This window comes from Tiliqua scincoides, chromosome 8 (assembly GCF_035046505.1).
Source record: "Tiliqua scincoides isolate rTilSci1 chromosome 8, rTilSci1.hap2, whole genome shotgun sequence".
Lineage (NCBI taxonomy): Eukaryota > Metazoa > Chordata > Lepidosauria > Squamata > Scincidae > Tiliqua > Tiliqua scincoides.
The window spans coordinates 27444426-27471835 of NC_089828.1; the positions used below are offsets into that span (position 1 = coordinate 27444426).

At 44.2% G+C, this 27410-nt stretch overlaps 1 protein-coding gene and 1 long non-coding RNA gene across 2 annotated transcripts in view; one reads left to right on the forward strand and one right to left on the reverse strand.

Annotated features, from left to right (window-relative positions):
* Positions 1-6199: 6199 nt before the first annotated feature.
* LOC136658490 (uncharacterized) lies at positions 6200-8462 on the reverse strand. Its single transcript, XR_010794794.1, has 3 exons — positions 8405-8462; positions 7837-7930; positions 6200-6364 (listed from the first exon to the last, which is right to left on the reverse strand). It is a non-coding gene; the product is annotated as an uncharacterized lncRNA (long non-coding RNA).
* A 549-nt stretch (positions 8463-9011) lies between these two features.
* ADAM10 (ADAM metallopeptidase domain 10) overlaps positions 9012-27410 on the forward strand; it is a 63466-nt gene continuing 45067 nt past the window's right edge. The window contains exons 1-2 of the mRNA XM_066635279.1: positions 9012-9397; positions 27005-27155. Coding sequence (XP_066491376.1) covers positions 9343-9397; positions 27005-27155 — 206 coding nt within the window. The 5' untranslated portion in view covers positions 9012-9342. The remainder of the gene's footprint in view (positions 9398-27004; positions 27156-27410) is intronic.

Genomic DNA, 27410 nt, shown 5'->3' on the forward strand with positions numbered 1-27410 from the left:
TAATTATCACAAAGAAAGTGGGGTTTACTTCCATGTAGAGGGGCATGGGATGATTTCCACTTCCTACAGAAATCAATAGGACTTGATTCTTACTCAACCTACATGCTTTCTGCATTCAGGTGGGATGCTTGAATAGGATGAGAGAAGCAAACCAGGGGCAGCCAGATTCTGACTGGGTTGACTCATAGTAGTTTCATTGCACTCATTAGGGGCTTATGATTAAGCATGTTTGCCTTAGCCCAGCTGTTTCCTGGTTCCCATTGATCATGCAGGAACCTAGGAACCAAACTCTTTCATAGGGCAATCCATTATGCAAGTTAAAACACCATCCAGTTACACTGACTTAACTGTAGTCTGTATCTTCTAGGAAATCCATATAAATGGGGAGGAGCAAAAAGGAGCTTCAAAAACTCAATAAAGAGATAACCCTATAGCCATTCCCCCAGCACATGTGGCCACACTTCCAGCATATACCAATCATAGGGTGGCAGGTGACAGTTATGTTGTGGAAATGTGCAAGATCCCTTGAGGAGATAGGATTTGGTGTCAGCAGTGGCCCCTTGCTCTGACAGGTCTGGGAAGCATGGGGTTAATACCATGGCCTTAGATTGCAGTGAGTTCAGAGGCAAAAAGGCCCTCAGGGATAAAAGCAGTACCTTGAGGTTGGAGAGTCTGTGGATGTAGAAGGAAGGAGAGACTAGAAGGAAGAAGAGAAATGAGGCTGGACAGGCTGACTGATGGACTAAATAGAGACTGGTATGTGGCTGCCATGCCTAACAGCTGCTGACAACCAAGGTGTTGCTGCAGTGGCAGAAGTAATTTGTGGGAGAGGGAAGGAAGGAGGGAGGATCTATACAGGTTGAACAGGCAAGCTACCCTGGTGGTGGGGTCCAGCAGTGCAGAACTAGTGCCATTGTTGGGGAAAGGGAACTAATTATCATAAAGTGGGCATAAGTTCTATAGGTGAAGCTTGGAATGGGAATTTGGAAAAACACAGTGCTCCCATATGGGCAGGTTATAGAAAGAGCTAATCATTGTTTGACAACAGAGAGCTGCCTCTGCCATCAGCGCATTACAGTCACACCTCAGCTGACACAAGGATGCTGCAGAAAGTACTGTGACAGAGACAGTAATGGTGCAAAAGCAACAGTAGCTAGGAATTCCAGCATTCAGAGCCTGAAGCCACGTGTTTTGCTCACACTGTCAGGAATACCTTTTGGACAACTGCAGACCCCAGTAAGGAAGATACAGTAGTTCCCTTGGAAGAGAATAAGTCAGTAGAGCTTATCTCTACCTACCTGTGCAGGAACCCAGCAGTTGGAAAAAATCTTTTTGACAGGAAAGGAACTGGGACAAGTCACATGAGGACCCCCAAATGCACTCAGGAAAACAGAAATGTTGGTAACTCACTACACAGAGATTCAGGTTGGGAACAAGGCAAGCCAGGGTTAGGCTCAGCCAGCTACACTATTTCTTGCAGCCGCCCCCCGGACCTCCTTGGGTGGCAGCACTTGCAAAAAGTCCTTTTCTGATTACCTGAGAGGACGAGCCGGATTGTACGGGAGTAGGCGGTCTCTAAGATATCCTGGCCCAGAGCAGTATAGGGCTTTAAAGGTCAAAACCAGCACCTTGAATTGGGCCCAGAAACGAATGGGCAGCCAATGTAGCCCCCGGAGAAGCGGGCTGACAGAGTTAAACCGCCTAGCTCCGGTGACCACACGGGCCGCCGCATTCTGTACTAATTGTAGTTTCCGAACTGTCTTCAGGGGCAGCCCCACATAGAGTGCGTTACAGTAATCTAACCTCGATGTCACCTTGGCATGGATCACCGTGGCCAGGTCTGCACGATCCAAGTACGGTCGCAGCTGGCGCACCAGCCGAAGCTGAGCAAAGGCCCCCCTAGCCACAGCCGCCACCTGGGAATCCAGGAGCAGCTGCGAGTCCAGGAGGACCCCCAAGCTGCGGACCTGCTCCTTCAGAGGGAGTGCAACCCCATTCAGAGCAAGTCGATAATCCAGCACCTGCATCCAGGATTTCCGAACCAGGAGAGCCTCTGTCTTATCCAGATTTAATTTCAGCTTGTTAGCCCCCATCCAGATCCTCACTGCTTCCAGACAGCGCTCCAGGCCCTCAACCGCCACCCTGGAGTTTGGAGGAAAGGAGAGATAGAGCTGGGTGTCATCAGCATATTGATGACACCTCACTCCAAACCCCCGGATGACCTCTCCCAGCAGTTTCATGTAGATATTAAATAGCATGGGGGACAGAATTGAACCCTGTGGCACCCCGCACCTCAAGGGCCAGGGTGTCGAACAGGCATCCCCCAGCACCACCATCTGGGACTGACCCTCCAAGTAGGAGTGGAACCACTGCAAAACAGTGCCTCCAACTCAGCCAATCGGCCCAGAAGGATAACATGTATCCTCTCTCCGCTCTCACACCACACACACATTTTCATGTAAGCTTCTTGGGGCAGGGCTTTGTTCCTTTTTCTTAAGTTACTTTGCAATAGGTCACTACATGAACAACAATTAATAATACAGTAAGGACAGATAACTACTATAGAAAGAATTAACTGCAGCCATTTGCCTCTATGAAGCCACAAAGCCAGAAATCTTCTTTTGTTTTCTACTCCATCTGTGTTCTCTGGAAACATCTGTTTCCTGTGTGCAGTCATGAAGGCTGTTCTTGTGAAATTGCCCTTCTCTATCAACAATACACAGTGTTTTCCACATTGCGTGAAAGCCTTTGAACTTAGGTGACTTACTTGAGTGAATGTTCTTTTAACATTTTGCCTCAGCTATGCCCAAACACATCAAATGATCTCAGGCTTTTATCTAATCACAGGCTTCCAAAGAGAAATCAAACACTGCATACTTCAGTGTGTTCATGCAACAGGTCCATTGTCCTTCTGGTGTTAATAATATCCAGCTCTGCACAAGGTATCTGTGCTGAAGGCATCTGCAAATCATGCAGATTCCATGAGCACCTGTGGTAGCCTTTGCTCTCTATCTATAAATAAGGCTGCAATCCTATTGACACTTTCCTGGGAGTAAGTACCACTGAATAGAATGGAATTTACTTCTGAGTAGATATGTATAGGACTGTGCTCTAAAGCACCTAAAGATTCTATGTGCTGTACAAAAATTTTAAAAATTGTACATGCACTCCACCCAACAGGCCCTGCCTGCAGGTTTATAATCTAAGATAAAAAACAAGACACATAGAAGAAGATGAGTCTGGATAAGCCAGGGTTAATAGCTGTATGTATTTAAAGAGGTGCTTGAACATAATAGCAGGAAGCAATCTGGGTGTCAGGCATAGGAACATTCAAGTGGTAGGGAATTGCTTGGGCAAAGGTGTGCAGGCAGGGAATTGAGAGGTTCCTGTCAGTCTGAACAAGATTGCTACCTGTAAGAGTGAAGGGAGGAGCACATACAGAAAGCAAAACTCAGAGATGGACCAGGCAGTCCTATATTCCCAATGCATCAGTGTAATAAGTCAGGATCTTACACTAGCTGGGCTCCCCAAGACTCCTTTTAGGAGTGTAAAGGGCTCTAGATACAGAAATGTTTGAGAACTGCTGCACAAGTAGAATGCTACAGACAAAAATATCAGATTTGGGCCTGAAAGATTTTGTTCTTGTGTCCTTCCTTCCCCTTTTGATATGCAGACTCAGATGAGAATGTGTGTCATCTCATTGTCAGGGTTTTGCTTTCCTTCTATACCTGTGCTATCTGCAATTCTTATCTGAAAAGAATGAACTTGGAGAGAAATAGAGAAGAAAGGCCTGCTCATGCACTTGGTAACAGCCCATTTATCTTGACATATGTAAATGCAGGAGACATAAAATTATATACAGTAGTTATTTATTTTGGAAGCGGAGACAACTAAAAATGAAGGTACTATAATAACTGAGAACTAGCACAGCACCAATATGGAGGGAATGGAAATCTCAGTGGAGACTGGCTCACACCAAAACCGTCTTTATCCAAACAGCAACTGATTAACAATTTGTTATTTAATATATATGTAAAATTTTGACAGACATGTAATATGACACAGGTAACGCAATATAAAAAGCTGCAACAATCTATTTGTACCAAGGCCCATAGTTTAATCAAACCCAAGATAATCTATCCGCTCATTTCCCTGGGGGGGGGGGAGGAAAAGAGAAGCCAGATCCCTGGCTAGATCAAGAGAAGATAAAAGGGGGAAAGAAGAGAGCCAGGATGGTGTAGTGCAGTGGTTTTCAACACTTAGCACTGGAACCCGCTTTTTAGAATGAGAATCTGTCAGGACCCACCGGAAGTGACGTCATGACTGGAAGTGACATCATCAAGCAGGAAAATGTTTAACAATCCTAGGCATTGACTGTCATTGTTAAAAGAATATACAGTAACTTGTTAAAAGTAGAGGTCTGTAACATTTCTCCAAATGCAGTCACATAACATGGTAGCATCAAGTCTACTATATTAAAAATAAAATATTGAAATGAATGGGGACCCACCTGAAAATGGCTTGCGACCCAGCTAGTGGGTCCTGACCCACAGTTTGAGAAATACTGGTGTAGTGGTTTTGGAATTGAACATAGATCTGGAAGATGCGGATTCAATCCCCACTCAGCCATGAAGCTTCCTGGTTGATCTTGATCCTCACTATCAGCGTAACCTACCTCATAGGGTTGTTGCAAGGACAAAAAGAGGGAAGGGACTATGTATACCACCCTGAGCTCCTTGATGGAAGGACAGTATAAAAATGAGATAAATATAAATAACCAGCACTTGCACTCATAAATATATCTACTCAGAATCAAGTTGCTAAAGGTACTTCCAAACAATGCTGCAATCCTATTTAATTTAGGGTGCAATCCTAATCCCTTATGTCAGTGCTGGAAAGCACTGACATAAGGGCAATGCAGCTCTGAGGTAAGTTAACAAACATTCCCTTACTTTGAGGAGGCCTCCGTGAGTGACATCCAACTGCAGGATGCAGCACGCACCACACTTCCCTTTGGCACCGCTATGCCAGTTCTGGAAAACACTGACATAAGGGGTTAGGATTGCACCCTTATTTACTTAATGGGCATTATAATCCTGCCTTTCTGTAAGATTATTCAAGGCAGCAAACATGCATGCATATTATTTTTATTTTATTTTACTACTTCATCACAGCCTATACTAGGCTGATTATAGCCTTTGAAATTGAGCAAAGATTCTGGGAATCACAGAAATAACTGTAGGATTCTTGTGGTTACAAGCAATGTTTTCTAGAGCTGAGCTGGTGTAATTTGCTCAAGGCCAAGAATGTCAAGGTGTTTCCCCAGAACAGTAAAACCACAACCATCAAATTAAAATTATATCAAAATTAACTCAGAAGCAATCAAAATTGCATTTTAAAATGCCACCTTGGGGGAAATGTATTGATTGCCCACTGAAGGATGCACAGCAGTGGGGTTAGGTGCACTTGCTTTGACAGACTGTTCAAACTGAAAAATTCTGTCTTTTGTGCTCACCCACCACATTTCAGATGGTGGAGGAACTGGAGCAGGGCCTCACAGGAAAAGCTATAGATTTTTTCAAGGTTGTTCCAAGACCTGCTGGCACCTGAGGTGGCATGCTAATTGCTACCTCTACCATTCCTCTCCCTGGATTTGAAAAGGAAGTCAGAAACAGAGTGAGATATAATGATCTAGCCCAGAGGGCTGCCAAGCCATGACCCACAGGACGGATGCAGCACCCCTGAATTACCATCTGGGTTCAGCATGGTGGTGGCCACGCTTTCTGCTACAACCCCCTTGCTTTGTTTCTGATCTTCTATGAATGCTGTGATGGGCAGCTGCTTCCTCCCAGAAATCCAGGTGTAGAACCTGCTGGGGCCATAGTCAGTGGAAGTGGCAGCCTAATGTGACTTTCAGAGATGATTGACAATGAAACAAGGGAACTGTAGCGCAGAACAGAAAGCCTCCACCATCACCACACCACACCTGGACAATAATTCAGGGATGCAGCAGGGCACTACTCTAGAAGGTGAACTGAAGGGAGATAGAATTGGGAGCAGTATTCTCCATATCTTGAACATCTTCTCTCTGATGTTGCTTGGACACATATATGCTATTTAGTATGGGGCTAGTATCTTGTCTTGGCTTCAGTAACATTAACCCAAGGGTCATCATTCTGGTTAGATTAACATGCTTTATTCCAAAACTAATTAGGGTTGCCACCTTTGTAGTAGACAGAAGCTCTGTGCCTTTAACACCTTTATAAAAAACAGCAGGTGGAGCTTTCCTGATCAGTGCATCTCCATGGCAGGAAAAGTTTCACTTGTTGATTTCTATCTGACAGGCAGCTTGGGGTCCCTTTCCCTGAAAAAGATGAGAATGTTAATGTTAAACTGAAGCCTTCTTAAGGACAGCTCCAACATATCCTCTTTGTGTATGTGTGGGGTGGGGGTGGGGAATGAGAATCCATGTGGATTTTGCAGGAAAGCCCTTACAGGTAGATTCTTGTATTGGAATCCTGGAAGATCTGGCAAGGAGGTAGATGTGGTATCAGCAGTGACCCCTTTAAGGGTAAGGCCTGGGCATCCAGCAGAGATGAAGGCAATAGGGCCCTCAGGCATAAAAGCAGCTTATGAAGAGAGAGTTTGGTGTGGGCAGCAGAGGGAGGAAAGCTTGAGGAAGGACAGACTGGACAGTGGACTGAGGAATTGATGGCTAATGGACTGATGTGTGAATGGACTTTGGAAGTTGCTGGAGCAGAAACTACTGGAGATACTAAGACTGGTGTTTGGCTGCTGTGCCCAAGACCTGCTGAGGACCAAGGGGCTGCTGTAGTGGAGGGAGGCTGCTGGCAGGAAGGAGGACCTCTGTAGGCTAAACAGGCAAGCTACCCTGGTGGTGGGGTCCAGCAGTACTGCAGGGCAGAACCAGGGTCATTTTTGAGGAAAGAATGGGAGCTAATTAGCTAAAAGTGGGCATAATTCTCCAAGCGGAGCTTGGACTGGGAATCTGGCAGAACAATTCTGCAGTCTGATTCTAAAAAAATGTATTCCCCCAACCATGCAAGGAAAAAAAATGCAGATTTTTCTGCTCCAAAAGCAAAATTGCAGTCTATAAAATACATTGTAAAATAAAAGTGCTGTGATTGCAAGATATAATAGCTAGATTTCTTGTCATTTCAACAGAAACTGAAACTCTCAGTAAGCCTATTCTACATCCGGTCTTAGATTTCATTTAGAATTATGTGACTTTCAAATGGCAGAAGGAGAAAAGTTTTGATAAGGGAGCCTTTCCTTTTGTAATATCTAACCTTGGATTGAATCTTATACTGTACTGTTCACACTTACCTGGGAGTAAGCGCTATTGGACAGAGCAGTATTTACTTCTGAGTAGACACACAAGTTTGGTGCTATTTCATGACATTTCGTTATTAGTTTCTCAATAATCTAATTAAAAAGTATCCCTTTTAAAAACACTTTCCCTAGAAGTCAGTTAATTATAATGTAATGTGATCTAGGAGTTGCATTGAAGTTTGACATGTCAGTAGCTTCCAGAGCAACCCAAGGTAATGGTGAGATGAAAATCCTGTATTCCAATTATACAAAATGCAACAAGCAATCTACAGCAGGTTATAAAACTGGATAAGAAGCAATCCACAGCACATTCGTTGGAGCTTATTAGTAAATAGGCACGCACAACACTGTAGCCTGATCCTAGACTGTATATTTAGGCATGCCCCTGTATCCATGGGGGTTCAGTTAAGGAACCTCCCTGCTGTTAACTGAAACTGTGGATATCAGGGAATGTCCCACCCACTCACCAGAGGTGAGATCTACCTTAAGGAAGCCTCTGAGACTGCCTTCCTGAAACAGGAAGCTCATACCCGTTGGCACAGCAGAAGCAGCACTGGAAAATTGGATAGGATTGGACCTACAAAAAGGAAATAAAGATAAGATTGGGCTGACCCTCTGCCATTCTGTGCACACTCAAATGCCACCATTCAGCAAAATTTATGATCAAATGCATTACCAAAAAATAGACTGCTGTTCAAATTGTCCTTGGGAGTAATCCTCCGTGGATCACAACAGCTATTTACTTTTGAGTAAACTTGCTTAGGCTCTGCTTGTATAAAATTGAAGGGAAGTTCTCTGATACTGTATAGGCTATTTATTTTTCCAAGAGTGACATGGCTTAGGGCCAATTCTTAATCCAGCTTTCTAGCCCTGCCTATGCGGTTTGAACTGCATCCTGTGGTGGGAGGGTAGTTATGGAGGCCTCCACAAGGTAAGAGAATATTTGTTCCCTTGCCTAAAGGCTGCATAGTTGAATAGGATTGGGCCCTTAGGCTGCAATCCTCTGCACACTTTCCTGGGAGTAAACTCCACTGAAGCCAATGGGACTTACTTCTGAGTAGACAAGCATAAACGTGTGCTCTGAGGCTGCAATCCTATGCACTTTTTCTTGGGAGTAAGCTCCATTGAAGCCAATGGGACTTACTTCTGAGTCGACAAGCATAAGCTTGTGCTCGAGGCTGCAATCCTATGCACTCTTTCCTGGGAGTAAGCTCCACTGAAGACAGTGGGACTTACTTCTAAGTAAGGACTGCATAGGATTGCTCTGCCGGTTCTACTTGGCACCAGTGCCCCGGCGATGACCCGACCGCTTCCTGTCCCTTTAAGGGAGGGAGCCCTACAGGGAGCGCAGCCCCTCCCTTCCTTCCTCACAGGGGACTGAGGGCGCGCGTGCACGCGCAGCCGAGGAAGACCGAAGTAACAACAACCTGTGTCACGTGACGTGTGTGGTGGGCGGGCAGAGCCTTGCCTGGGAGTTGGGAGGAGGAAGAGGAAGCGGGAAAGGGGCGTGGCCAAAGCGGTGAGCGGGGCCTGCCGTCGCCCCGCCCCTGTTTGGTGGGCCGGTGCAGTCAAAGTGGGTGGGATGCGGGCGGGCGCTCACGCGTGGGGGGGGGGCGGGTGCGCGCGCACACCGTGGGAAGAAAGGGAGGGAGGGGAAGAAATCGGTTGGCGGTTGGGTTAGGCGCGCGTGCGCGTGAGAGACGCGGAGCACGGGAGCGCGCGGGCCGGGCACTGACTGACTGACTGACTGACTGGGGCGAGCGGGGCTGCTTGTTCTGAGGTACTTGGCGGCGCCGGAGGCGAGGCGAGGCCCGACCCGCTCGCTCGAAGGGAGGAGGAAGGTGAGGCGGCGCAGGCTCCGCTCCTCCCTCCGAGCCCAGCCGGGGTGGATGCTTTGTGGGTAGAAGGCGGAGAGGCGACCGCCCGGCTGGCTGGCTGGCTGGCAGGTGGCGGCGGCGACGGCGGCGGCGGGGCCTGTTCCGGGCGAAGATGGTGCCTGTGCGGGTCCTCGTCCTGCTCTGCTCCTGGGCGGCTGGAGCCGGAGGTGAGTGAGGCCCGGCCGAGGCCGCGGAGGCGGCAGGGGCGCTCTCGAGGGAACAGCCTCCCCCCGTTATCGCAGCCTGGGAGGCAGCCAAGGCTCGGCTCCCCCCGGCGCTGCCCTCCTCCCTAGGCCCGGAAGCGGCTCGTCCCCTCTCTCGGAGTCGTAGGGCGGGCGGAGGGAGCTCTTCGGGTGCCACCCTCCTCTGCGAGGCGCTTCCTCCTTCCCCTGGGTGAGGCTCCTAGAATCCGGCGTTGGAGTTGCCGTGCCCAATGGGCCTCCCTCCCTCCGCGCTCTCCTTAGCGGGGATACCCACTAAAATTGAGCGTGGGGCGGACAAAAGAAAGCAGTTCTTTACTCATTGTGTGGTTAGCCTGTGGAACCTCCTACCACAAGACGTGATGGTGGATAGAGGGTGTTCTTTTCCCTCTCATACAGCACCAGGACCAGGGGCCACCCACTAAAACTGAGTATTGGGAGAGCTGGGATAGACAAAAGGAAATATTTCTTTACCCAGCGTGTGTTTAGTCTGTGGAACTCCTTGCCACAGGATGTGGTGACAGATAGAGTGGACAGGGGGATGGTTTTTTCCTCTCTCACAGCACCAGGAGACATCCACTGAAATTGGGTGTCAGGAGAGTTAGGACACACAAAAGGAAGCATTTCTTTACCCAGTGTATGATTAGTCTGTGGAACCTTGCCACATGATGTGGATCCCATGGTGCAATTAGTCTGTGGAACTTCTTGCCACCAGATATGGTTCTCTCCCATAAAGCGTTAGGGGACAGCCACTAAAATCGAGTGTAAGGAGAGTTAGGACAGACAAAAGAAAATATGTCTTTCCCCAGTGTGTGGTTAGCCTGACTAACCCTTAACTCAGCCTAACTGACCCGTGCCACAGGATGTGGGGATGGCATCTGGCCTAGTTGCCTTTAAAAGGGGATTGGGCAGTTTCATGGAGCACAAGTCCATCACAGGTTATAAGCGATAATGGATATGTGCAACCTCTTGGTTTAGAAGTGGGCTACATCAGAATGCCAGATGCAAGGGAGGGCACTAGGATGCAGGTCTCTTGTTGTCTTGTGTGCTCCCCAAGGCTTCTGGTGGGCCACTGTGAGATACAGGAAGCTGGACTAGATGGGCTTTCAGCCTGATTCAGTGGCTTCTTATGTTCTAGTGACCAGGTTGGGAGTTCATGGGGGATAGGTTGATGATTTCTGGCCTAGATTCCTTTAAAGGGGAACTTGATAGATTTATGGAAGAAAAGTTTACAAGCTGTGATATGTATGTGCAACCTCTTCTTTAGAAGTGGGATACTGTTGCAAGGGAGTGGCACCAGGCTGCAAGTCTCTTGTTGTCCTGTGTGCTACCTGGGGCATTTGGTGGGCCCCTGTGAAATACAGGAAGCTGGATTAGATGGGCCCTGGGCCTGATCCAGTATGTTCTCTCAACCTCTCTTCTCCTGTGGCATCCTGTGACTTCTTTCCCCCTTCTCTTGGCTGACCATCCTCCTCCAGCTTCTCTTGTTTGTCTCTTCCTTCTTCAGCTACCTTGTCTGAAATGAATGGGGAGGGAGCAGGGTTGTTTGAAAGGGAGATCAAGGAGGGCACAGGCATACTGTACACAAGTATTCGCACTCCCAGCAAGCAGGTACAGGGTGGTTTCCAGGGAGTTTTCTTGCTCCCTGCTGGCGTGCCCATCTCACTCAGCTTTCATTGTACACAGCCTGTGGCTGAATCTAGTCTAGCAGGGGCATCAAGGCTAGAAAAGCTGGCTGAGCTCTCAATGGGTGTCCTCTGCGGCTGCTTCTGCCCCAAGGGCTTACTGCTAGCCCTTTCAGGAAGGAGCAGGCTGGGCAGAGTCGAATCTTGAGACCCCTGAATCCTCTCCTGCTTGGGAGCAGCGATTTACGGAAATGGAAATCCCAAGAAGAGTGAGGTAACTCTGAAAGGAGGAAGCTTCTTGGTAACCTGAGACGCTCAAGCTTGCCATCTTGTTGTTGGGGACTTGAAATAGGGTGGCTGAAATTTCTGAAATATATTTCATATGTTTTTCTACATGTGCTTTAATATTCATATTGTGAACAAGACATTGAGTTTATTCAGTTGAATACTTATAATTATAAACTAATCCTCAGAGTTAGGACTGCTAATTTTGCTCCAGACAAATGCAAAACATAATGTGAATGCACAAACTGTCTTTTGAGTTATTGTGGCTGTGCATAAAATGAACACAGGGAATCTTGTGGAGACCTTTTTTTTGTAAATTTGTATGAATTAAGTAAACAAAAGTCCACAGGAAATGCTTATTGTAGCATAAGATGTCTCTAACATGCAACAAAACTTTTGTTTTCAGCTGTATCAGACAGCTGCTTCTCTGTTATGTCATTTATGGAAAGCACACATCTGAATGTATATCCACATGAGACTATCCTAGTAACAACCACTATCATACTGTCTTGGTTCTGTAATGCTTTTTGGCACATAACTGTATTGAATTGTATTGTTCATGTTAGATTCCTAAATACATTGAAGTAATAGGACTTAACTTAGTTATGACAAGTTTCTCATTTATTTCAGTAGTGCTTAGACTGACTATCTTAAGATACATATAATTGAAACCAGAATAATTTTCTGTGATTCTACGTAAAAAGTGACCGGTTTTAGAGATCTGATTATGTTTGTCTATTACACCAGAAAGAATGTCTCCTTAAGCCATTTCTGCCCAATGTTGCATATACGCAACAGGGACCAAATGTATACACCTGTGTGCCAGGCAAAATGGGTTAAGGCCTAACCAATTTTTGGGAGCGTACATTTTTGTGGGCTTAGCCTCATGCAATCCTTAATATTCCGCATTGTTGTTCCCCCGGTTTTGCATGGTGTTGTAAAGGTTTACCCCCCCCCCCTCATAAATTGTGACATTTTATTTCCAGAAGGGCAACAAAGTGTGGTCTTGGTAGCATAAGCTTTGAGATTATGCAGTTGAATTTTGCTGCAAGTAACTGGTATCAGGAAGTTTGGAAGGGTGTGTCTTGAACAAAGGGGATAGTACTAGCTGATACGCAAGTTTAGTTTCCAACTGGTGTACCTAGTAGTCCTTTATTTCTCAGAGGCCTTATGCCTGAGAGGGAGAGAGAGAGAGAGAGAGAGAGAGTGTGTTGATTGTAAAATCTTTAGTTAGAAACAGATAGAAAATCAGATCCTAGTCTATGAAAGCTTGTGCTAAAATTTGTTCTTAAAAATGGAAAGTGTTTTTATTTATTTAGTTTATTCATGAAACTACCTGTAAATGCATGAAGATTATACATGGGCTTTTGTGAGTTAATAATTCATGTTGGAATATAGCTGTTCTAAATTGGGAAAATCTGTCTCTGCTTAAGGTTGCAACCCTGCACATACTTAGAGTTGTCCAATTTAGCTCATTGGGTTGCATTAATTGCCTATGGTCAGGCTGCAAACATGTCAAATGTGTTGTATTAAGTCTTGAAGTGTGTTATCAAATCCATTTCTGCCCAGCATTGCACATATACAACAGGGACCAAACGTGTACACCTGTGGACCAGGCAAAAATGGGTTCCTTAGCCTTCTTCCTAATACTATATTTAAACAATAGCATATAAAGTTGATATGAAAGATTTCAGTCCATACGAAAAAAGCTTCATTTGGATTCAGTGGGAATATTTAACACTTGAGAATTGTAGTCTAGCATATACTGAAAATGAACTTTTCATCTATTCAGTCTAACTTAGAAGTTGTTTCCTCAGGATCTGATACTGGCATCGAAAATGCATGACCTAATGCTATTGAAGCTGTTGGTAAGGTTAATAGCTTGGTGAGCTCAGTTTCTTTTCTAATGTATGCTCCTATAAAGAAAAAGTCAATGGTGATAATTGTGTGTGTTTGCCATTTCTTTAGCCTTTTCACCATCCAGTTCATTTTGAAAGTTGGACTAAATATTGGAGTCACATGATAAAACCAACAAAGCCAATTCACAGCTCATTAAATGTTAGGTACAGTAAGTTTTCAAACTGTAGTACTGTACATAAGAGCTAAAGTATGGTTTTCAGTAGTGAGTTAAGGAGCAATTCTGTGTGCCAGGCCATCCTTTCAAGGATATTTGGACATGCTGTATCTTAGATCTCTGTGGATCAAGAAGTACTGTTCACTGTGTAGTATAGCGGTTCACAAAGTTTTTAGTACCAGGACCCACTTTTGAAAATGACACTGTAGCAGGACCAACCTAAAAAAAGATTCATCTTACCCGTTGCTCAAGCCTTTGTTTATATTCTCTCTATCAGCTCACTATGGTGGAAGGGGTTGCCTTATGGAGCATTTTTTGAGCTCATCATTTTTTGTTCATCAGAGACAATTCTGGTGGCCCTGCATTTCCCTTTGCCTGGCCTCCATAGGGGCCGGGGCACATTTGCCTACTTATGCATAAATGTTCACTAGTGGCTTAGTTTTGCTTTCCATAGGGCTCAATACGTTATCCTTGTCAGCTGGGAGGGGGCTTCCTTCAGGATTCCTTCCTTCCTTGGGGATTTTTTGGGGGGGCTGCATTCATTGGACTGAGACCATTTTGGTGGTGTTGCATTCATTTCGTCCTCTGCTTTGAAGTGGACTGAGGCACGGTCACCGACTCACAAGTAAACAAACACGTGTGACTCTTTCCACATGTATGTTTCACCTTCCACAGGGCTCAATACATTTTTCTTGTCAGCTATCAGCTTGTAAGTTTAATGACCCACCAACACTCAGGTCATGATCCACAGTTTGGAAATTGCTGGTCTAGTACAGGGGTCTACAAACTTTATGAGGGCCTCATTGTATATATGACATGGTGTCAATGACCGGAAAAATAAATAAATTTAAATTTAAAATGGAAATAATAAATACATTAGAGATGGAATTTTTCCCAAACACAAAAGGCAATAAGAGATGGACAAGTAGTGGGGAGGAAAAAGGAGTTGTCATGATGTACGCTTATCATGACTACATATGTCATTTCATGTGTGAGGCTGGTCTGTTTGGAAGGAGTAACTAAACTAGATGAGACATAAAGGCTACAATCCTATACACAGGGAGTTAGACCAACTGAATACTATGGTACTTACTTCTGAGTAGACCTGCCTAGGATTGCATTGAAAATCATGTACTTGGTCCTTGCATATTCATGTTTTCAAAAGACTACAGCAGCCATAAAGAACATACCTAGTTTGATCACCACTTTTTGCATTAAATGACATTCACTCTCATGGCATACATGTGCCCTACCCCTTCATAGTCCCCCCACAACAGGATTGGGCAGGATTTCTGCACAGATGCTTACAGATCTACCAAAAGGGCAATAAGAGAGATCTACACACACACTTCCTCCCCTAACCAGCTTTTCCTCCCCTTTACAAATAAAGCCACTGCTGCTCAGTCAGTGCATCACTTTCCCCCGTCTTTGTCCTGGAACAATGCACACACATACATATGAGCCCATCATTGCAGTCAACCCCAAATCTAGCTGTGAGCGGGTTGGGCTTCTCCTCAAAACGGACCCAGACTTGCATGGAAGTCCCCCACCCCACAAGAACAGGCAGATAAATTTGGGGCAAAAATAGAAAAGCCAGGCACTTCTAAGTTTCCAAACAGGAAAAAACTCACAAACAGACCCAGGCTTGCAGAGAAGCTCCCCACCAATGAAGCCTCCATGTGCAGCCTGGCTCAATTCCTGTAGAGGAAGCTTGCTCCATGTTGGTTATTGGAAAGCTCTGCAGGCCTCACCTTTGCAAGGTTGGTTTCTTGCCAGCTGGAGGGTTGCTGGGGCCGCATGAGGAGACCCTGGGGGCTGGATCTGGCCCACTGGCACAGTTTGGAGACCCATGGTCTAGTATAGGAATATCAAACCCTTACAGCATGCCAGATAGCATTCATGATTCCTGCTGAATGCCAGAAGTGAAATAATTAATTAGGAAGTGATGTCATGAAGCAGGTCATGACCATAAATAAGCACTATTTTCTCACTTAGGAACACTAGCTACAAATGACAGAAGGGAAAATGCAAAAATCTTCACCATATTTTCAAGAAATGGGAGAGCCCAGTTATCATGTGGGCTGCCCTTCTAGCAGTGATACCTCAGTACAGCTCAGCAACTGATAACTAATGGTTGTGCTGGGGGAATCCAAGGGCCGCATCTGGCCCCCGGGCCTTATGTTTGACACCCCTGGTCTAGTAGATACTATAGTATTGCTTTGTGGCTTGAAGATGTTGTTGTCTAAGAATCTGCAAGCTTTTAAGATAAAGGCATTCTCTTTTTGGAGCATTTTTTGAGTTTGAACTTGGAACAGAAGCCTATCTAACTTTTACTTCTATGGTCAGAAAAGTGATTTAGTAGCTTGTATATTCTTTCAGCATTTCAAATATTGCTGCCAGTTACTGGTGAGAGAGAAGATGTGCTCCTGGCTTTAACTACTAATGTTTGTCAGTGCTGGATATTTATGAAGGCAAACCATGATAGGAATCTTGTCCTTCATTGGCAGTCTGCTAGATGGTAGATTATGTTGGCACTGAATATTGTAAATGTGCTTGTGACTGATATGAATTTAGGAGTACTTGCATACTTGAAATTGATATTTTGAAGGCATTTAGTTTGTTTCTGGTTGTGTTGGTCTGATACATATTTTTAGTCATCCTAGATTTGTGTTAAGAGAGGCAGTTTTTTTGTTGACATGTGTAATGGTGCTACCAGGTACCATACTTTTCAAGATTATTTTCATTTTTTTTTGCTTCCAAGCACATGCAGGACACTTGATATTAGCCAAAGGTATGTAGTGTATGACAGTGTTCTTGTTTGTCTGAATTAAACAATTTCTTATTTGCCTGTTTGTCAGGCTTCCAGAAATACAATACTCAACATGTTTTTAGAAAAATATTACTTTGTACTCATAAAATCTGTATTATCACTTTCTATACATTGTTCTTACACTTGCCTTCTAAAAAGTAGTCTTTAGTATTTAATCTGGAAACCCATATCAAAGATTAAGGTCCTCTGGGTCTTGCTTAATGAAATGTCACAGCTCTTCTGCTTGGTTAACCCCCGTTCTGAACTGAAGAGAGAGGGCTAGGATAGTGGTTAGGAATATAAACACTTACTTGAAACTACCCGATTTAAGGCTTGGCTCAGTGTAATGATGGTGTTGCACTGTCACTTGATCTTGGTAAGGACATTTCGGAATTGTATTTGATGTCCTGTGAGTGCTTAGAGAATACTACAAATACTGAGAAATATCATGTTACAAAGCTGCCAGAATTTGGTTCTTCTGGTGAAGACAAGTATATAGCTGGTAGCCATTACTGAGTTGTCCACCAAATATTTATTGAGAGAAGGTGATAGCTAGTGATATGGCACTGAATTACCATAGTCCTAATACAGCTAGTAATACAGTATTGTATGCTGCAGTGTAGCAGGTAACCAAAGAAGAGATCACTTGAAAGTGTCGAGTTGAGGAGAATAGCAAGCAGTTTCCCCAGTGCTTTGAATTTTATGGGATTTCATGGAGGCTGCAGTTCACAAATAACTTAGTTGCTAAGTGTAATTCCTGAAGTTTCACAAACCTATACGCTTTCAACTTGCACGTCTAAAGAAATAGAGTTGAGCATACTTCTTGCTGATGTTTTCCTCTGTCATAGTTACCTGCATTTCTACAGGCATTTTCAACCAGTACTTTGTGGTATTCTTTGTAACAGTTATGGCCTTGGATAGGAAGGGTGTCTGAAAGGGTCAAGCTGCAGGTTGCTTTGTTTTCCAACTAAATAGTTAGTGTAAGGAAGGGTTTGTCAAAATATATTGAGATTTTGGCAGCAAGTGTCTATAAACTGAGTGTTTGTGAAGTAATTTGCTGTTAAGATTGTATTTCAGCATAAAACTGCCCCATTCTTTGCATCTTATGCCTGTGTTTCTGTTTATGTAATTTTCAAGGAATTTAGTGTCTGTGTCATTAAAATAAGTCAAAATGATTCCCAAGCAGAGTTGTTAAGATCTTCAGCACTTGCAAAATGCTAAGAATACTTAAAGCCCCTGGCAAGATAGGAGAATAAGGAATTGCTGTATTGATAAATATAACGCTTCTTTAATGGATCTTCTGTCTGTCATCAATGTCATGCATCAAAAGCATGCTGCTGTCACCAAGTAGCAACACTTTTTTTACCTTGTAGATCAGACTTTGGGTATGAGGTTTGTGTTTCATTCCTTCGCCCCCCTACCCAGCACACTCAGTCTAGTTGAAAGACAGGCATTGCAAACATTTATAAAGGAAGGTCCTTCCCTTTCAGTTACTTGCACTTGTCTTATACAGGCTGAAAGCTGCATGTTGCAAGACTGGGAATTGGAGGATGAACTGCAAAGGAATGTCAGCTTTACCCTTTTCTCTGACTGTCACCCTTTCTCTCTCTCCTTCACACCTCTTTCATGGCAGAAGAGTAGATTCTGGCTGCTGCCAGATTGGTTCTTGACTCTGGGAGCAAAAATACATTTGAGGAAAGCATGCATGTTCCTTCGTAGCAAATGGTTACTGGCCTGCCTTTGCCTGCATGATTTTAAGAAGGTTGAACTTCACTTATTAGTGGTGATGACCGGGGTAAATCAGTAGGTCTATGAACATGTCATTTCGAGTGATTTTTAAACTTTAAGCAACTCCATCTCCAGTTCCCTTCCTCCCCTTAAACTCAGTATTGCAGTTTTAAAATCTTGAATAAAGATTACTTCCAATAAAAATTATGGATTTTTTGCCTTTTGTGCATTGATCACCACTTGTTTTGCCCAAGTCCCTTCTCCAAACTTTCCAAAGAAGTTAGGTCCACTTTTAAGAAAGCAAAACGGCTAATATTATTATACCATTGTAGAAATCGATGGTAAGGCCACACCTGGAGTATTGTGTCCAGTTCTGGTCGCCACATCTCAAAAAGGACATAGTGGAAATGGAAAAGGTGTAAAAGAGAGCGACTAAGATGATTACTGGGCTGGGGCACCTTCCTTATGAGGAAAAGCTACGGCGTTTCGGCCTCTTCAGCCTAGAAAAGAGGCACCTGAGGGGGGACATGATTGAGGCATACAAAATTATGCACAGGAAGGATAGAGTGGATAGAGAGATGCTCTTTATACTTTCACATAACACCAGAACCAGGGGACATCCACTAAAATTGAGCGTTGGGAGAGTTAGGACAGACAAAATAAAATATTTCTTTACTCAGCGTGTGGTTGGTCTGTGGAACTCCTTGCCACAGGATGTGGTGACGGCATCTAGCCTGGATTCCTTTAAAAGGGGATTGGACAAGTTTCTGGAGGAAAAATCCATTATGGGGTACAAGCCATGATGTGTATGTGCAACCTCCTGACTTTAGAAATGGGCTATGTCAGAATGCCAGATGCAAGGGAGGGCACCAGGATGCAGGTTTCTTGTTATCTGGTGTGCTCCTGGGGCATTTGGTGGGCTGATGTGAGATACAGGAAGCTGGATTAGTTGGGCATATGGCCTGATCCAGCAGGACTCTTCTTATGTAAGCTAATTAGCTTCTCAGTTCTCCACCAACCAGCAGTCTTCAGCTGTCACAGTTCCAGTAGTCTACAGTTGCCTGTTTGCCCATCTGTCCGTCCGTCCATCTGTCAGCCAGTCAAATCAGTCAGTCAGTCAGCAGGTCCACTAAACACTTAGCCGGTCCTTTAAACAGTCAACAGATCCATTGGTCAGTCTGTTAATTCACAAGCCAGGTCAGTGAGTATGCCAGCTAGTCAGTTCTTCCTCCAACCTTCTGCTCCCTCCACTACCCACAAACTCTCCCTGCTGCAGGTACTGCTTATATCCTGTAATGACCTGGGTGTCTAGCAGCTGCAGCTGTGCAGCACACCCACTACTAAATGCCTTGGTTTTAATCCCATGTTTCCCAGATTCACCAGAGCAAAAGACAGGGTGATCAGATGCAGTGGAGGACAGAGTGCATATACCTTTTAACCAGTGTATAACACAGGGAATTTTGGCAGTTGCAGCTCAACATGGAAGGGTTTGAAAAGCTGCACCTGCCAACATTCCCTCTTCTATGCAAGGGTTAAGGTTAGAGGCACTCTATCCTCCATTGTATGTGGTCACCCTGGCAAAGGGCCACTGCAGACACCACATCCTATCTCCTCGCAATATCTTCTGCATTTCCACTGGACTGCTCCTTACCTCCTTACATGTGATGAGATAAAATTAAATGGGAAACCTGAATGAGAGGAAATGGGGGGGGGGGGAGTCAAAACCAAACTAGATTATCATTGATAAAGCTGCCTTTTTATATTGCACATAACTGTATGAATGCTGCCCATATTTCTATAACCCTTCTTACTATATTGATTTTTGTATCCTGCTAGTTCCCTGATCGCTAAATCTACTAATCAGAATACTTACCTATGTGTTTGATTTAGTTGTATGTGAACCTGTAAGTTTTCCTTAATAAAGTCAGTAGCTCCAAGGGGGATTTTCATTGGGGAACAATGTTTGAGGAAAAGGGTTACAAGAGAACAAGGGCAATGCCGATCTTAAAAAGAGACCCGATGAAATGACTTAAATCTAGTTTAATTGCACGATATTCCTTAGGACTAGTCAAAAGAGACAGATAAAGAGCCATCTGATTGAGGACTAACGGGATGAGAAAATTTAAGGGGGAGCAAGTCCGTGAGGCCTGGTTAAGTAGGGTTTGAAATTCAATATCCGCAAGCCTCTGCTTAACTTATGAAAGAAGTTCCATTTTTCGAAGACATGGCCAAAAGGTCAAAAAGAAGACCCATAGACTCTATTTTCTTCCAGACTCTATTTTCTTCTAGTCACTTATTAAAGTGACTTCTAGACTTATTTCTTCTAATTAAAGTCACTAAAGGGTATAATGTTCACAAATCTAAGGTATAGCAGACTGTTCTGGCTTGAATGAAAAAGAACACACAGCCAATATTTGAATGTTAGCTGCCATACCAGTCTCAATAGCAATTGTCCCAGTTCTAAACAAATAGCTGCATAAGGGGCACATCTGGGGAGACCCAGTATGTCCCTAAAAAAACCTAGCCTGAAGACTCTCAAACGAATAGTTAATCAAGCTTAACCATACTGGAGAACTGTGGTATTACTTTGGCATTATAAACCTTAAGGACAGATGGAATATGACAATTGCCTTGCCTAAAAAAAACAACAACAAATAATAGATTGAGTGGTATAGTGGGCTAAATTAATTGACAGCTTCCAATGGACAACCCACATGAGGTTATAATGGAAATTCACCCCTAAATATTTAAAGACTTTAACCTGTTCAGTTTTCCTCCCTTTTATAGACGTTGAATATGGTCTCCATGAATTAGAGAATACCAAAAGGTTGGACTTCCCAAAATTGGAAGTTTAATTCCAATTTATTAGCAATTAATCATGGTATTAAAAGACGCAATAAACCTACACGTGAACAAGACATCAAAACAGTGTTAGCATCGTCTGCACAGTGCAGCAGAGGTACATGCTTTGAGCCCAACTTAGGAGGATGACCATTTACCTCCAAGAGAAAAGAGGCCAAATCACTGAGAGAAAGCAAAAACAGGGAAGGAGCAAGAATACAACCCTGTTTCATACCCTTCTCCACTAAAATTTTTGCAGTACACACTTTGAGAACCCCTGCTTTAGGCTCTGAAAATGCCAGCAGTGGGGGAACTGATAAAGGAAAGGAAGGAACAAGAGAGGCACGGTGGCTAACCAGACAAATAACAAGCAAAGTTCCATCAACTTAGACCTTGTTTCAACTGTAGATGAAGTTTTGGAGGTTATGCCAAGGGATTTGTGGAGAAGACCGGTTTTGAGGAAGAGTTGGGAAGAACACCATGGAGGTTTGTAGGAATTTCCAGGCAAGAGAATAGGCAATTTAAAACTCACTTCTACTCAACCCACAGGTATACACATTTGATCCCTATTGCACATATGCAACGCTGGGCAGAAATGGCTTATTAATTTGAGAGCAGATGGCTCAGTAAGAGGAGGAGGGTAGAGGAGTTGGAGGTGCTAAGACTGCAATATAGTAGAGAAGGCATGTCATTGCTGTGGAGAGCATCATAAAGACAAAGAGTATGCTACATCCAGAAGATTGATGAGGAACTCAGAGTGTTTTATAGTCTCAGCAGCAGTAGGTGAAATGAGTTTGGTAGTAGTGTTATGTATAAGGTTCTGTATAGCAACTGAGATGTGAGCAAGGGAATTGATGCCAGCATTCCCATTTGTGGGATGCATGTTTGGGAGCCATTGAAAGTAGTCTTGCTGACCAGAGAGGATAAGAAGTCTTCAAGGACCATCTGTTCTTCTCACCAACATGGAGGCTTCTCCTCTTCCTAATACTGCAGGGACCTCTGCTCCTAAGTAATAAAGAGCAAGACCTTGTCCACCAGTTCCATGCCAAATTGCATCATCTATACAAGATGTCTAGTCTCTAGCTCAGCTGTTTTCAGTCATCTCATGGCACACCAACAAGGCACTAAAATTGCCAAGGTGCACCACCAGTTTTTTCAGGTTATATTTTATCATTAAAAATGGGTATTAAGATACAGTAATAGCAAACAAAATGTATTGGCCCAAGCTTACATAGACTAGCACGTCCAATCCAAATAATAGCTAACTGAAGAATGACACTGGTTCTATACACCTTCAAACTCCCTTAATGGCCCTATTAATAAATGCCCCCTCCAACTCTCTTGGCACACCAGCAAACCATTCGCAGCACATCAGTGTGCTGTGGCACAGTGGTGAAAATTCCTGGTCAAGGTGTCTGGTCCTCACTTCTTTCATTCAGTGAAGATTAGCATTTTGCTGGCTTTGGCAAGGCACCTCATGCTGGATCATTGTGTTTTCAGAATGGTTTTTAGGGTTGTGGCTCTTTAGAGTACTTGATTTCCATTTTACCTGCTGTGCAAGGATATGGGGTGGTAGTAAAGACTGTTGTATTGAGGCAAGAAGTGCATTTAGAGTCTTCAGAAGATAGCATTTCCTGATCATTTATCTGAAGTGTTCAAGGAACAGTTCGGTTTTATGCTTCTTTATTTTATCTGCCTTTGTTTTAGAAACCCCATGTTGGGAAACAGACTGGAAAAGTTTGAGGTCACGGTTTGCCCTGTTGATTCACAATTATTGTCTTCAGAAAAGGATCAACAGCCTCTTCCTCATGGGCCCAGACATGTCCAAGCAAATGTATGCCGGATACCACTGCCTATCATTCACCTTTGCTGCAGCTGCTGTTGCTATGAAAGCATAGTGAACAGGCCTGTGTTCAGAATTGATCTTCTGTGTGTTTGGCATCTTCATTGGCAGAGGAATGAAGGGTCTTGCATGCATGCAGCTCAGCTGATTTCTTCCTCTGAGGAATCAAACCTATGATCCAGAACTCTGACTAAATCAATTGTGTGCACTGCAAAATGCTGATATCTGCTGCTTTGTGTTTGTCCTTGCATATCACTGCCATCCTTGCTGGCATCCAGGATTGGACCATTTAATATTCAAATACGCAGTTAAAAATGAATAGAATATAGTGCAGCAAATGCCTAAAAAACTGAGTAAAATGGAAACACATGCTGTTGTGCAGAACCTATGCCTTATTTACTGCTCAGGAGCATGTAATGAATTTGGTTTAGACCTAAGTAAGAAGTGCTAGTGGAAGGTATGCATGTGGTATTGTCCATAAACTCAAAATGTACAAAGAAAAATAACCTCTCAGTTCTTCTTTCAGTCTTCAGCAGTTTCTGTCTTTGTTCATACTCCTTTCTAATTGAACTGGCTTTTCATTTCTCTTTTGTCATTCCATGCACTTCTATTTAAACTTTGTTCCTTCCAAACATAAGAACAGCCCCACTGGATCAGGCCGTAGGCACATCTAGTCCAGCTTCCTGTATCTCAAAGCGGCCCACCAATTGCCCCAGGAGCACACCAGATAACAAGAGACCTGCATCCTGGTGCCCTCCCTTGCATCTGGCATTCTGACATAGCCCATTTCTAAAATTAGGAGGTTGCACATACACATCATGGCTTGTACCCCATAATGGATTTTTCCTCCAGAAACTTGTCCAATCCCCTTTTAAAGGAATCCAGGCTAGATGCCGTCACCACATCCTGTGGCAAGAAGTTCCACAGACCAACCACACGCTGAATAAAGAAATATTTTCTTTTGTCTGTTCTAACTCTCCCAACACTCAATTTTAGTGGATGTCCCCTGGTTCTGGTGTTATGTGAAAGTATAAAGAGCATCTCTCTATCCACTCTATCCTTCCTGTGCATAATTTTGTATGCCTCAATCATGTCCCCCCTCAGGCGCCTCTTTTCTAGGCTGAAAAGGCCGAAACGCCGTAGCCTTTCCTCATAAGGAAGGTGCCCCAGCCCAGTAATCATCTTAGTCGCTCTCTTTTACACCTTTTCCATTTCCACTATGTCCTTTTTGAGATGTGGCGACCAGAACTGGACACAATACTCCAGGTGTGGTCTTACCATAGTTTTGTACAACGGCATTATAATATTAACTGTTTTGTTCTCAATACCTTTTCTTATGGTCCCAAGCATAGAATTGGCCTTCTTTTCTGCCACCACACATTGGGTCAACACTTTCATTGACTAGTCACCCCCCCCCACAAGATCTCTTTCCTGATCTGTCACAGACAGCTCAGAACCCATTAGCCTATATGTGAAGTTTTGATTTTTTGCCCCAATGTGCATGACTTTACACTTACTTACATTGAAACGCATCTGCCATTTTGCTTCCCATTCTGCCAGTTTGGAGAGATCCTTCTGGAGCTCCTCACAATCACTTCTGGTCTTCACCACTTGGACAAGTTTGGTATCATCTACAAACTTAGCCACCTCACTGCTCACCTCTGTCTCCAGGTCATTTATGAAGAGGTTGAAAAGCACCAGGGCAGTTCCTTGGAGCACACCGCTTTTCACCTCTCTCCATTGTGAAAATTGCCCATTGACACCCACTCTCTGTTTCCAGGTCTTCAACCAGGTCTCAGTCCAGGAGAGGACCTGCCCTCTAATTCCCTGACTGTGGAGCTTTTCAGTAGCCTTTGGTGAGGGACCATGTTGAACGCCTTCTGAAAGTCCAGATATATCATGTCCACGGGTTCTCCCGCATCCACATGCCTGTTGACCTTTTCAGAGAATTCTAAAAGGTTTATGAGGCAAGACTTGTCCTTACAGAAGCCATGCTGATTCTCCCTCAGCAAGGCTTGTTCATCTTTGTGTTTTGAGATTCTATCTTTGATGAGGCATTCCACCATCTTACCCGGTATAGATGTTAGGCTGACTGGCCTATAGTTTCCCGGGTCCCCCCCTCTTTCCCTTTTTAAAGACCAGTGTGACATTTGTTATCCTCCAATCCTCTGGCACCTTTACTGTTTTGAGGGACAAGTTGCATATTTTAGTCAAGAGATCAGCAACTTCATTCTTTAAGTCCTTAATAACTCTTGGTTGGATGCCATCTGGGCCCGGTGATTTATTGATCTTTAGTTTATCAATGAGGTCTGAAACATCTTCTCTTTCAACCTCTATCTGACTTAATTCCATAGTCAGCAGGGGCCGTTTGGGCAGTGGTATTTGCCCAAGGTCTTCTGCCATGAAGACAGATGCAAAGAACTCATTTAATTTCTCTGCCATCTCTTAAGTCTGTTTTTATCTCCCCTTTCCCTCTCTCACCATCCAGATGGGCAATCGCTTCTGTGGCGGGTTTCCTGCTTCTAACATATTTGAAGAAGCTTTTATTATTCCCCTTAATGTTGCTGGCCATGCTTTCCTCATAGTCTCGCTTGGCCTCCCGTATCACCTTACGTTTCTTTTGCCACAGTTTATGTTCCTTTTTATTCTCCTCTTTAGGGCAAGACTTCCATTTACAGAAGGAAGCTTCCTTGCCCTTTACAGCCTCTCTAACTTGGCTGGCTAGTCATGCGGGCACCCTCCTGGACTTAGTGGAGCCCTTCTTCCTTTGCAGTATACACTTGCACTGGGCCTCTTTAACTGTTTTAAGCAGCCTCCATGCACTCTGGAGAGATTGAACTCTTTTTACGTTCCCTTTCAACCTCCTTCTAACCAGCCTCCTCATTTGAGGGAAGTTTGCTTGTTGGAAGTCAAGGGTTTTTGTGAGACATTTGTCAGATTTGCCAGATTTTCCTGGTATTCTTCCCCTGACATGCATGTTGAAACAGATCACAGCATGATCACTGTTCCCCAACGACTCAGTAACATTCACATCTCTAACCATCTCTAATCTCTAAACGTTTCACTAGTGTGTGTTTCTCCTGATTTGGAGTGGTGGTGTTAGTCTAAAAATGGAATAAAAGTGCTGATCAAGAGACGGGCAGCCCAATCCTGAGCTGCCTGGCACAGGGGCTGCAGTGGCACCAAAAATGGTTGCTGCTGCATCCTGAGTGCAACCCGGGCAGCCAGCAGCAGCTCCTTGGGAGAAGGGGAACTTTCGTCCCCTTCTCCCAGATAAGGCAAGTAGCCCCACAATGGGGCTACTCAATTCTACAGCAATCCAAGGGGTCAGCGTAGAATCAAGAGCCTCTGTGTCAGGCCATTGGCCCGACACGGAGGCTCAGGATCCAGTGGAGCAATACTCTACCAGTCCCGCCTCCCTCCCACCCTGCTTCCTCCCCCCAGCATGCCTCCTCCCCACCCTCTCCCTGTCTCCCCCCACCCTGGAACACCGCCTCCCTCACCTACCCCTTCACCACCTGGCAGTTTGTGCGATCAGAGTGGTGGAGCAGTAGTGGTCCGCTGCTGCTAGCCCAGTGCTGGCTGGTGTTGAGCTAGCACTGGCGCCGATGGCTACAGACATGCCTTACAGCACATTTGTGACAGTGTGCGCCAGTGGTAAGCCGGCACGCTCTATTTAGGATTGGGCCCTAAAACTGAAATAAAATGGGGATTCTAAATGTCTAATTTCCAATGTGCTTTAGAAATACAATGACACAAGCAACAATATTGTTGATTTAACAAATTTGAAGATGTGTGCTGTATTGTGTGGACCTCTTCACTGCTGCATGGCAGCTTGCTGGCATTTCTGGACAGATGGTAATGAAGTCAAACATTATTGCTGGACATCTGGGAATGCCAAGCTGCGCGGAGCTCTTTTTTATGAGGCTTCAAGCCTCACAGCTTAAACCCATTTCTGCCCAGTCCACAGGTGTACACATATGCAATGTTGGGCAGAAATGGCTTAACAAGCGTCCTCATTGCGTGTTTTGTAACACAGCTATGTATATATAGATGACACTTTCATTTGTGCAAGAGAGAGGAGGGATTTTTGCTGGTTCCTGCTTTTTTTTTTTGCTGCATATTGTCTTCCTTCAGAGGGTTACTAGACTTCCAGGTGTGGTTTTGTGGGGGCTGTTACTAGAAGAAAGCGACAAAAGTTCCTGTGTAAGAACTACTTAAAGCATGAAGTAGGATTAGGGGACAGCCTATAGATTGGAAACCCATAAGCAAAGCACTTAATGCAGAATGACTGTAGAAATAGTTTTTAAAAATTCCTTTTTGTGAAATGTATCAGAACTGATATACCAATCCACTGTTTTGTTCACAGGTCAGTATGGAAATCCTTTAAATAAACACATAAGACATTATGAAGGACTGTCATATGATGTGGCTTCGTTACACCAAAAACACCAGCGTGCCAAAAGAGCAGTATCTCATGAAGACCAATTTTTACGCTTAGATTTTCATGCTCATGGAAGGTAAACGTCAAACTCTTTACACCATGTCTACTAATGTGATTGTCATAGTACAGTGTATATACTTAGCTGATATTTGAATTTGGGGTCTACATCTTGTTATGCTAATTACCTAATTTTTTCATTCTGCTGTCATCAAAATACAGTACAGAAAAACAGTCTTGAAACTTTTTTGTCATGTTTGTGAAACCAATCGATCTCAATTAAAGCATCGGTTTTCAGGAAACAAACTGCCATTTTGGATAAAAGGCATTCACT